Genomic DNA, 13,205 nt, shown 5'->3' with positions numbered 1-13,205 from the left:
AATCATATCTGGGCTTGTTACAGTTTTTCAAATGGGAAGTATGAGTCAAATTCAGCAGAGATGTAAAGATTATTCTTCAGAAACAGGTTAGTCATTGAACGGCCATTACAGTATTACAGTTTTCACCAGCATGGCATTCTGTGGGTGTGAAACATCATGGAAACTTCATGCTCAGGGTAGAGAAAGCCAGGATAGAAAAGAACACGACATAGAAAATTAACCTGAAGCTTTTCCAGGGTGGATCAATCTGTGGGCATTGCATAGACAGAATGGAGGTGCCTGGAGCTGGCCTACAGAAGGACGGGTAGATTGCAGTTCATGTAAAGTGCAGATCCTTTGCTGTCTCTGCACATTTAGCACACTACTTCAGAAAGAGAAAGATGTGGCATCTGAAAATGCTTGCTACACTGTCAGACCCTGGAAGGCACTTATACAGATTGCTGAGTGGAAACTCTGAATCATTGCAAAGCAGTCAAACTGATGCTCACTTTGCCACTCCTAATTATCATTGCATAACACACAAAAGAAAGGGATGACAATACATGTTTTTGAAAACATATCACCATAGCAGATGTCAGCTCTTCTTTTCCATTGTACTTATGCCTATTGTACACCCAACAATGAAATCATCTGTCACTTCAGCTATCCTCAGGAAAGAGAGTTGTATATATTCACACTGACATGTCAAGCAACAAGTAAGTTTGATGGATATCAGCAATATTAAAACTTACAATAAGAGGAAAAACTGTGCACTTCTAGATCCTTGTAAAAAAAAATCCTTTCTTTTCATAGCTTTCAAATTTCTATTGGCTGAAAGAAAACACAGGAAGGGGAAAATAAAGGCTGGGGGGAAGGGGGGATAGCATAACTAGCAGCACACTGTGGAGAAGACACATGATTAAATCCTAGCTAGATACCTCCAAGTGCTGCACTCCAAATAATACTGTTAAGGGCCTCACTTGTTCAAAAAACATAGCTCTCGGGTCTCTAGTAAACACACTGCACCTCTACTGGTCCCAGCACAGGAATATCACCAATACTCCAAATACAGTGCGGGTGACCTGCACCTGTGAAGCAAGTGTGCACTGGTTCTCAACCTGCCCCAGGCTCCCTCTGCCTTGTGACAGGAGAGAACGGCTCATACGCTCCAGGGGGGCAAGGCAGGGGAGGGCGAAACAAGAGGCTCCAGCCATGCGGAGGTCAGAGGAAGCAGCTGCTGGGCTCTCACCAGCAGCGCAAACTGGCAGAGGGAATAGCACGCACGACCCAACGCCATCAGGAAAAGAGCCACCGGTCACCTAAAAACAATAGGAGACCCGGTGCCAGCGGTCTTCTCACCCTCTCCCAAGCCAGGAGTAAGAGATTAGTGTTTTCCTCATTGAGCAATCTCAAGAGGAAAGGAGAGGTAGCAGAGCACTGACCTTATTCCAGGAGTTGTGGGGAAAAGCAGATGAAAATGTCCCTCTTCTAATGAGCTCAGCAGCTTCTCTGAGAGCCCCGGGGCAAATTTACAGTGCAAATGTGTTAGGACTCAGAGCAATTGTATTTGGGACTTCCTGGTCTCAAAGTCATAAGTTAGAGGAATCACCTGGGTTGATTTACTCCTGTTAAACCCCTAGCAGGAGACTTAATCTGGTGTGCTCTTTATTGCTCTCTGTGTGATACACAGTGCTATCACAGAACAAATTCCCCACAATGTGGTTTTTCATTGGTAATTGCGAGATCAATATGGATTTCTTAATTTAGGGATAAGTTTGCAAGGACAATTCATCTGTCTTTTTCCACTGTGAAACTCAAACACATTTCTCATTGCTGAAGAATAGCAGAGGACTTATCAGTAGTCACAACAGCTACCGACAAAACCACAAGCATTTGGGGTAATTTTTTCCCCCTGCACACATAGATCTACTTTGAAAAAGATTTCAAAGAGTCAATTACTGTTTGGTCATTGGGCATCTGTGATAGAAGATGACTAAGTGAATCAGTAGTTCCTTTCACTTATAATCACTCATTGTGGGTGTTGGATAGCAGTTGCACAAAAGTGTATGGCTACTTCTATTGCACATGGAAACTAGCTTTCAAAGCAAACCGAGGGACAAATGTGGCTGCCCAGAACACCCATTAGCCTCCCGATCAAATCTCTCTTTGATATCCAAAGTGGTACGTTCCAGCAGCACATGCTAATGACTGCAATACCGTGAAAACTGGCTGGCTCACATGCAGGATTGTAATTTTGGTAAATCTGTTTCCTTTAAAATGCTTATTTTTTGCAGTGAGGGGAGAAAGGGGTTGTGGGAAAGAAAAAGGGAGTGAGGTAGTAAAGCAAGGCAGAACGCCAGCGTTTTCTTTCAGTCAGTGTTTGTACCTATTAAAACATTTTGCCAAATCAAAGAGATGAATTACTTCACTGTTTCTGGAGTCTGATGCAACCCTTTTCACTCACTCAGGCTGCAGTCAGCTGGTATCATTTTGCAGCCTGGGAGAGCTGCGATTTACAGTCTGGGGGATATGAATTCAGCAGTTGGATCACAAGTTTTGGAGCTTTCAAAGCACAGCATTGGATGTCTGTTCTTTCAGGATGCGTTTTGGCAGATGGCAGTAGCTGAGGAAATCCACCCAGCCTTCTACCTCCATTAAATATTCGCTGGTGGGTAACTAGTGCTCTGTGTTTATATATAGTTGGTAGTATTATCATTGTTCTGTGCTCCTGTAATGAAACAATTTCTTTACTGCTCCTGCTGTGAATGACACTGAATGAATTGTATTATCTTAACCAAAGTCACAGCAGGCACTAGGTCAATGGGTAAAACTGTCCAATGTAGGAGGGAATCTCACCCAACAGCTCAATCTCCAGCTGTCGTCATGAACTGGAGGAAAAAAATAATAGAAAGAAGAAACAAAATTATGTTGAAAGAAAAGTAAATTAATAATATCAATGGGAAAATAACCAGAAATGGTCCAAACCCAAAGCAACACACACGACAGACAGAAATTTCCACATTATTGAGGAGAATGGGCTGCAAATAGCTTAATAATTTTGCAGGGATCTTTGAGATACTGAATTTCACATTGTCTATGCTTCCACTCCAGGGAATTTGAGAACTCTCTTTCCTCTCAAGACCTGAGACTGCTGTGCACCTCACAGGCTAGGCTCTCAATTCGTTTGCTTCAAACGGTTGGATCTCCCATCATCTTGCTAGCCAAGGCTGTAGCTGAGCTGTGAGCTCGTGGATTGGAAAGAGCTGGCAAATCCCCAGCCCTCTCTGTGGAAAGCACAGAAACAAATACAAATTTCAGCAAAGCAGCTGCTAGCCCACCAGCCTTTTTGGTGAAATACTAAGCATGATGAACTCTGAAAATTGCCACAGAGCTACTAACTGATGACCTATGCTGTCTAACTGGAGTCTCTGGTGTCTATATCTTGGAAAGAAAGTCCAAGAAGGCCTTTCTGTACAACAAACAAACAGACAAACAAAACCTCTAGTAAAGTTTCATCAGCCCTATAATTTACCACTTTCCACACCCAGCAAGTAGGAGAGTGGGTGCTGACCTGCACCATTTCGGCAAGCACTCAGGAGGTCTTCAGGAGACTGGTAAGTGCAGAAGAAATGTGTTCCTCTGTTCGTATGGCACCTAGCATAGCTCTGGATTCTGTCCCAAGCGTGAGGCTACTGACAGTATGCTAGTCATACCCAGCTGGGTGATGTTCCTGACGTCTGAGTGGGAAGAGTGGCTGGCTGCTCTTCAGCCCTGGAAGTGTTGTAAACTGCTTGCCTAAGGACTAGATATTCCCAACTGGAATCACTGGCGATTCCTCCCTCACTTGTGCTAGGTGGGCCTTGTTAACATTTGTATTTTATCTTAATTTCTTATTGAATATTTCCCCTGAAAACTGTGGGCTTTCTTGTTAACTATAATTATTATTATTTTTTCTAAATCCAACTTTCAAGAACTTAATTTTATATCTCATTTGAATCACTGCATATGAATCACTATCGTTTCAGCTACTGCATCCTCTAATTCAGGACGCCAGCACCAGACCATCACGGGTTCCAAGACAGGGCAACACCCCACTGATTCACTAGCATGGTTTCCGGCAGCACAGGATTGCCCTTTAGTCATTTCTTTTCTTTACAGTGGTGTCCCCTGAACCTGTTTAGATAAGGAGGGATAAGGTGACCTGAGATGAACTGCCCAACTCCCACCACTCCAAAGATCAGTCTTTCCTCTTTCTTCTAGCCATTCCATGACCTTGCCACTTGCCTTTAATGGTCCTGCATGCACCCAACCCTTTAATGTACTATTTCAACCTCCTAAAATGGCAGAAAGCTGACGCGTGCGCACACACACACACACACACACAAAGTTAGCAGTTTTCTATCAGGTTAGCAAACTGGGTTGTCTCAAAAGAGGTCAAGCAATTGCCAGAGCCAGCACAAAGCAAGCAGTGCGAACAGGAAACTCCAAGAGGCAGGAAGGGAGACTGCCCTCGTCATGCAGCGGAGTGTGGTTAATATGTCCACACGTTGTAAATAAGAGACTGGATGCTGACCTACAGCATTTCCTATAGGAGCGTTTCAAGGAACTGATAAGAACAGAGGAGGAATGGAGTACCACACCTAGCACACTTGAGTCCCAGCTCACGGTGCCCACAAAGTCGGGATCACGTGGCTGAGAGCAGGGGGAGATGGGCAGGATCACCCCTCTCAGCCACCATGAGCTGACAGGCAGGCTTCACTATCTCAATACACTACACCTGAGAAGACCTTCTAAGATTAAAGTACTGCTTTTTTCAGCTTGTCTACTAGTAACACTATGTTACCTCTTCTGAAAAATTCACAGAATCATCTAGGTTGGAAGAAACCTCCAAGATCACCGAGTCCAACCTCTGACCTAACACTAACAAGTCCTCCACTAAACCATATCACTAAGCTCAACATCTAAATGTCTTTTAAAGACCTCCAGGGATGGTGACTCAACCACTTCCCTGGGCAGCCCATTCCAATGCCTAACAACCCTTTCGGTAAAGAAGTTCTTCCTAACATCCAACCTAAACCTCTCCTGGTGCAACTTTAGCCCATTCCCCCTCGTCCTGTCACCAGGCACGTGGGAGAACAGACCAACCCCCACCTCTCTACAGCCTCCTTTAAGGTACCTGTAGAGTGTGATAAGGTCACCTCCAAGCCTCCTCTTCTCCAGACTGAACAATCCCAGCTCCCTCAGCCGCTCCTCATAGGACTTGTTCTCCAGACCCCTCACCAGCTTCGTTGCCCTTCTCTGGACTCTCTCGAGCACCTCCATGTCCTTCCTGTAGCGAGGGGCCCAAAACTGAACACAGTACTCGAGGTGCAGCCTCACCAGAGCCGAGTACAGGGGGACAATCACTTCTCTAGACCTGCTGGCCACACTGTTTCTTATTCAAGCCAGGATGCTGTTGGCCTTCTTGGCCACCTGAGCACACTGCTGGCTCATATTCAGCTGACTATCAACCAATACTCCCAGGTCCTTCTCTGCCAGGCAGCTTTCCAACCACTCATCTCCCAGCCTGTAGATCTGCTTGGGGTTGTTGCGCCCCAGGTGCAGGACCCGGCACTTGGCCTTGTTGAACTTCATACAGTTGGCCTCAGCCCATCAGTCCAGCCTATCCAGATCTTCCTGCAGAGCCTTCCTACCCTCGAGTAGATCGACACACGCACCTAACGTGGTGTCGTCTGTAAACTTACTGAGGGTGCACTTGATCCCCTCATCCAGAAAATACAAAGTAGAAGTTGGAATGTAGAGATATTAAAGTGTGCTCTGAATACATAAAATACTTGCTTTACTATAATCTTTATTCTAGATTGAAGAGTTATCTTCTATATTCTAGATTGAAGAGATATTAGATAGATCTCATTTTGTTGAATTGTTTTGTTTTGTTGTCTTTGATGTATGAAAAAGCTTTTCTTGCATTGCTGAATGAACAGAAAAGGCAATGCAGAAAAAAAATCAGTGTGTCCATTTGGAGCAGTATCACAATGGCAGTAAAACAAATGGGCTAATAAGTGGGCTAATAGCTGTAGACTGGTGTTGTAACTCTTTACCTTATGATCTCCCTACCTTTTGCTGATATTTCCATTATGAAGAAACATGCGTATGTTCGTTGTGTGAGGAAATACGTAACACCAATAATGAAGGTTCTTTCTATTTCATATTAAAACAGTCCACCTCTGCTTTTATGGGGGAAAACCCAAGCACACTATCTGCCCCAGATTTATAACACATGGATTTCTTGTATGGTTTCAAAAACATTGTATTACTGGATCTAAAAATGATGCCCTTCCCCTAAAAGACCTGAATGTGAGAGTCTTATAAACTGTATTTTGAGAAAGACGCAGTGGCTGAGTGCTAAACCTGATGGAACAGACCATGTGGTGTATCCTCCATGCCCATGATGACCTTTGGGATTTTATTTAAATGTGCCTCCAGCGTAGGTTGACACTATGATTGGAAATGGTGCATAAATACCCTGGGTTAGCTTTAAAGCAGCTAGCTCTTTACTCCTCTCAATGTAATCAGCAGCCACATCAGGTCTCTGATGGTTGTAAACTCCCCTCCCTCAGGCGCCAGATAAATATTTGAACAAGAGGCTGCGTGCTGAGGTAACGGTACCCACGCGAGATATTTTAAAAGTAGCTTGGGCATACCTTGGAGCATGCCTTCGAAGCACAGACATACACTGTGTTTTGTGCTTGTTTACTCCTATGCTTAGCTTATATCCAAGATCCATGTTTCCTCCCTCAGTCACCTTACAGCAATCTCCTTACCACTGTCTTTGATCACTGGAAACCTCTCCAGTTCCACAGAGATTTTTCCTTTTGGACTGCTGCTGCATTTTTTGTCTTTCCTATTCTCACCTCTTCTTTCTTCAGTTCTTCTGCTGCCATTGCAATAACTGTCCTGTCCTTCCACTTAGTTCTTTGAATTCCCCCTTTCATGTCACAGCAAGCTTAAGTTGCGTGTCCCCTCACTCTTGGCACTGCACAGCTGCTGCCCGTGAACACCTGATAGCATGTTAATGAGGTGCTCACGCACTGCAGCCGTGTGTGGTTTACATATTTCCACCAGCGGCTCCACAAGGGTGGGTGTTTTCCCAGACATTTGGCAGGAGGTGGCCTCAGCGGTTTCCTCACACTCAGCAGTGCATCTCAAGGTCTTGCATTCTTCCACTTCCAGATTCTTTCACTGAGGAAAGCATGTTTATTGCTAAGTATAATTTTGCCTTAGTAATGTATGGTTTCCAGAAGAATTCCTGGAATCTGATGTTTACAAGCAGGGTCAGAGGTTATAGAAATACTTTCAATTTGCATATGAGTAATATACCAGGAGTTTTTGCCCATGCATAATGCTTAATCTGTGTGACAACTGCTTTTTTATTAGTGTTAACTCCTCTGGCACTGAAATCAACTTGTTCAGCTGTGTGGGTGGTTCACATTATTCCGAGGCAGCTCAGTAAATGAAAATTAATATTCTTTACTCCTCTTCATCATCCAGACTCTTCTCCCAGTGTAGGCAGGAATATTAACAAGAATGAAAACATCAGTAAAGCTCTCACATTTGAAGTCTCCCAGCTGGAGATCCTTTCTCAGTGTATCAACCAAATACAGGGTGGCAGCATTATTATCCACTGCAAAATGTTCCTGCAGTGTGTTACTTTAATCCCTGAGCAAGCAAATGAAAAAAAAAAAGATAATGTTACTGAGATGAGCATCTTGACAGTTCACCGCTGTGCATGGGCCCTCAGAAAGTTAATGGCTTCACAGGCTTTCTGCAGGACTGTACTGAGAGGATGTTGTATGGAAATCGACTCCTTCTGGAGCAGTGAGATTTCTTTGGTGGTATGGAAGATTGACAATCTAATGCTGATTTTATACTCCTTCAACTTGTCAAAATAGTGGCATTCTGCACGGTTTTCTATTTTTTCTCCCGCTGAAGTCAGCATGCATTCAGCTGACCGACCGCACTGGCGATGTGCAATGGGAGGTAGGGTCACGACAATCTCATATCTAGCGCAGCACAAGATGACTGTGTAATTAATATGAGGGACTCGTCACAATGTGGATTCCGGATCAGCGCTTTATGGCCCATATTTGGTAGGCTGAACACTCTGAAGATTTTAGCACAGTGTCTCTATGGCCACAGATGCTTTACATGAGAATACAAGACATAGACTCTATTTCAAATGTACTTTTCATGGTGGCAGCTGTTTAAAATATTGTCCCTATATTTGGGATTGGAAAGGTGTCATAAAGATCTGCTCTAAAACAGATTCCTCCAGACCAGGAGGACTGATCTCAGGATTACCCAGGCTCTCTGTTCAGCAGCTAGGAGGCAGTGTTTGAGGGACATCACCCAACCCCATAGTTCAGTGGAGCAGTACGATAAACTATAAGCAGACTTCACAGCAGCAGAATTTGAGATCTAAGAATTCAGCTTTTGTCCTTTAGAGAAAGATAATAAGAGTGCAGTTGCAACGCACTAGCATTTAAGGAGATAGTTTGTCATTTATTTGAAGAAAAAATGTCTCCACGATATCCCGACAGGTAAAGTTTAAAGGTCTTAAGTTTACTTCTGAACAGGACAGTGTTCATCCCCATCCTAACACAAACATTTAACTAAATGAGATTTGCATAATCTCTGTGGCCCTCATCTGTTTGCCTTAATCAACCACATAATTATTTGGAAAATTGTGCCTCAATGTGCCTGATGCCTTCACTTACTTCTCACTGCTTATTAAACAAAAATAAACACAAATTGTTCTTTTTTGATGCACCACAGATTCTGAGTAAATAGGTTTCCTAGAACACAGATGTTCTCAGGTTTGTCTGGGTGTGACCACGGTTCGTTTAAAAGCTTATCTCATGGATACATCTTCTCTCCACCTCCATTATGCATCAAGCATTGTATCCAATTACAAACAACTTTTTACTGTCTTTTGGTTTAGCAACCAGAGGAACAAAAGGGTCTCCAAGCAGCCATGAAGAATTTTCATGGGAGGCCACCATCAGGTATTTTGTGAAGTGTGGTTTGGAAACATCTTGTGCTCAGAAACATCAGTACAGAGAGAGCAGGCAATGACTAGCTTCAACCATGCTCTTTTTCCTAGCACTACTCCTGATTTTATACTTACACAACAACAAGCAATGCATCATTGTGGCACCTCGGTTCAATTTGCTAATTTGCAAAATGGCCATGAAGCATCTTTTCCTTTGCACAAATGGAAACTCTCTAGTTCCATGCTGCTCTGGTCAATGAAAACAGGAGGCTGTTGAGATATAGGTGATCATTTTTTCTGTGTGAAAGCTAACAAGTAAAAAGCACATTTCTGACATTTAGACAAGCTTCCTCATGCTGATATACAAGTCTCTGTAATTGTCACTGTCTGACAGACATATTTGAGCCGGGATGTGTTTATTGTCACTCAAGGAATATCTGGCCTATTCCCAAAGATCATCAAGGGTACAGGTACATAGGGTAACTAAACGAACTTAACAGCTCATGTACATCAAAAGCAGGACTCCTGTTCCTTCCTTTCCCCCTTGCTGCACCAGTCCTCAGTGCCTGATCGTAACTCTTCCTTGGGCACAGATCTCAGGCCACCAGACACTTTGCTGAGACAACAAAATTTGTTCATCAAAATCAATTTGCAAAAACAATTGCTGTTGTTGTTGTTGTTGGATTAGTGAGTTGAAAGAGCCCACAGAGGGGTTCAGTGAGTGCTAGACCTGTGCATGGCTAGCAAGCAGAAATGCACGGCTCGGGGTAGGGAGGGAAGGTAGGAAGACCTTTCAGCTTTAATAACCAGTGAATTGGTAAGAGTGGCTCTGCTATAACATATCATTCTACCCAGTGTTGGTCGCAGGCTAAGGATCTCCCAGATTTGATTATCTCAGGCCATGTAAAAGACGGCATAAGAACATATTTGTGACCTCTTCCATGTACTCATAAGGGAAACAGAATGATTTACGCAGACCTTACATCCCTTACATCACAAAGTAAATATAAATGTACCAAAGGACTGTATGTGGTAAATATATGAAAATGAAATCAATGAAGGTTGAATTTCAGTTTTTTTTTTTCTTATTTAAAGAAAAAAAAGAAAAGGTCTGAATAGAAAACAATCCTTTTAGGGAATCAACTCTACAATAACTTTATTTCTACTACGGTAACATCTCACCAACATCCTAAAAGTCTTACCTACTTATAATGCACAAAATGGTACCTTTAGATAATATTTTGTCTTGCTAGGTTTAGAGGAATGAGAATGTACCTTGGCACAGAACAGCATCAGCCTGGCACTGACTCTTGCTGTTACTAGCAATGATAGTCTTATCTCCTTGCTGCCTCCTGTAGTACATCAGACACATAGATCAAACTGGTAGTATTGGATGGCGATGACAATTGTACACAACGCTCAGTTCAGTTCTCAGTCCAGTGCCCAAATCAGCAACAGACTCCAGGTCACTGACTTTCTTCCTAACTGTTTTTTTTTTCCACGGATTAAACATCTGTATACAAACCTGAAATTCTTTAAAGCTATTCCAAATTTTGGACAGAGTCTTGTGTAACCATTTCACAATATTTACAGTGGTAGCTTGCATTCCACCTCAGGCTGCTGCTCTTATCTCCTGCTTCCACAGCAATGATGAGGTAAAAGGAAAGATGGAGTGGAAACTATTTTGGCACATGTATATGTTTTTCTAACATGCTAAGAAAACCTTTATCTTTCTCTCCTTCACTGTAACTAACATGCCAAAAGAAGGGTTATTAAAGAACACAGTAAGAGCCCGTGTTGACAGGAGGGTAGTAGAGCATGTCCTATATCTTGATTTTGGAAAAAAATATTTGTTGCACGCAATATTCTAATAACCAAGCTAGGAAATGCCAGTCTACACAAAACTATATATGGGATACAAAAGCAGTAAGAAAACCATACTGAGAAGGTAGCGATCAAAGGTTCACTGCTAAAACGGAAGCCTGCACTGAGCAGGGCTTTGCACTGGTTAAATTCCTGTTTAACCTATTTTGATTATGCCCTGGTACAGAACCTATTTTCATTATGACTGCAGAATCTAATAGAGAGGATGCATATTAGATTTACAACTGACACTAATCTGGGAAGGACTGTGAAATAATTGAGAACAAACTCGCATAAAAAAAAAATAATGTAAAAATGTAACAGAAACCAAAACAGAACACAGTAGTCATTATAACATTCCATTTGCATCTACATACTGAATATTACATGTAATTCTACTCCCCCTATCTTCGAAAAGGATAGAGTAGAACTAGAAAAGATTAAGAAAAAGATGGCGTAGGTGACCAAAAAGCCATGGGATGTGCCTGTATGAAGCCTTTTTAAATGCTACCTCTTAAAGGCAATGATTCACGTTTTGTCCATCACAATTTGTGACATTCCTTTCAAAGACAGAAGACTTTTCAATCTGTAAAAGAACTGACTGAAGAAAGATGCATCAGTGATCTATAAAATTTTGAGCATCATGAAGAAGGTGTATAGCAAATTCAATTCAATAAGATTACTTGATCTTTTTCAAATAAACACCCAGGCAGAATAAAATGGATTTATGGCTGGGTCAGAATAAACAAAAGGAGAAAACTTTTTACAAAATGACTACTTGAGCTGTGGAACACTTTCCCACAGAATCTTTTGCATGCCAGAAGTTCTTATCGGTCAAAAACTAACTAATCAAAAGAAAGTTAATTCAGAGATATTAAATATGACAGACTGCCATCCATTTCATGGAAGCCATGGATTCAAAAACTGCTGCAGGCAGAATGCCACCTCACAATTTCTTGTTCTTAGATTTTTCCACAGGTACGTCCTTTTGTTTGTACTTAGATACTGCTATAGCTACAAAAAAAAGTGGAGATTCAATTTGCAATTAGTGCACGTTACTGCTTAAGCTACTGACCATTGCCAAGAACAGGGTATCTAACCTGAGTGATGTTTGGTGTGACCCACTGTGCTTGGCTTGTACCTTCTTTTGACTTCTAATGCCTTATTTATGTCACTCAGGTGGAAACTTTTGTCCTCGTGTTCTAAAAGAGGTAACTCATTCTCATTTTCTCCTCATCCCCACCAAGAGGCATGTTCACCCCACATTTACTTCTTCAAAAACTCTGCCTACCTTGAAACTGCCATTTGGTAGGCCAGGGCTCATTGATGCTTCTCTTCCTTTGCTAGGTGGAATTTCTAGAGGAAGCCTGTCCTGCATACACTGTGTCTCCTCCAACTTTGTCTGGGGATTTGGGACTATGATATCCACATTTGCAGAAGATGACAAGCTTGCCCTAAAATAAAATTGTCAATCAACCAATTTTTAATGTGTTTATCAGATTAGGGACATGACTTACAATGGGCATTAAAAATACTGTGTATTGTCCTGTACCAGTGGACAATTTAATATTATGACTGCATCGTGGTCACTACTTAGGAGGAATTATGTCTGTGTGATATAAATATTATAATGAATTAACTTAGCATCATAAAAGGATTTCTCCTGCCTTTTGCCACGTTTTGAGCAAGAACCCAGTGCATGAATTAAAAATGCAGGATCTACCTTCAGCATATTATTATGCTGGCTCTGAAGCCAGGCAAGATTACAAGAGTGGTTAAAATACTTGGTTTTCATAGTATAGCGGTGTCCACTTCACTGTAAGACTATAGGTCTTACAAAGTTAGACCTGAAGTGTTATGCTAATATAAAGTTGTCAACCTGGCTTTTAAATCCCTACTGTTCTGCAGGCAGTCTCCTGATCTGAAGTTCTAATGAAAATACTGAGCTCCTATGATACAAGTCATCTTCTCTGGTGCACAGAATGCTTTTTAAAGGTCTAGACACAATGATAAAAGCACGATGCTCCTGCTGAATAAGATGAACCAATCCTTCGATAGATGTTGCATGTTGGACCCAGAGACCTCAAGGGTTTTTGCCAATCGATGTTAAGCAAAAACAATGTGAAGTTAAACTGACAGTTTCAGACAACTAAGAGATGCTGTAGTAGAGGCACATTTGTACTAACAACTGCTCAAACTTCTGGGTACAGGCTTGAAAATATTCTGCTATCCTGACACAGCATGTACCACACCTTGTACCTCCTGCACTCGTTTGCAGGAGCCTTTGTATTAATGATTTAAACTGATTTAA

General features: G+C 42.1%; 1 protein-coding gene across 1 annotated transcript in view; it reads right to left on the bottom strand.

The window, feature by feature from the left end:
- Window positions 1–12,214, bottom strand: part of EPAS1 (endothelial PAS domain protein 1) — a 129,394-nt gene extending 117,180 nt beyond the window's left edge. Inside the window, exon 1 of the mRNA XM_080588238.1 lies at window positions 12,186–12,214. Coding sequence (XP_080444364.1) covers window positions 12,186–12,199 — 14 coding nt within the window. The 5' untranslated portion in view covers window positions 12,200–12,214. The remainder of the gene's footprint in view (window positions 1–12,185) is intronic.
- Window positions 12,215–13,205: the final 991 nt, after the last annotated feature.

This window comes from Anser brachyrhynchus (genome assembly GCF_964034855.1).
Source record: "Anser brachyrhynchus genome assembly, chromosome: 3".
NCBI lineage: Eukaryota > Metazoa > Chordata > Aves > Anseriformes > Anatidae > Anser > Anser brachyrhynchus.
The sequence above is the reverse complement of the archived record's forward strand: the minus strand, read 5'-3'. Positions and strand labels throughout refer to the sequence as shown.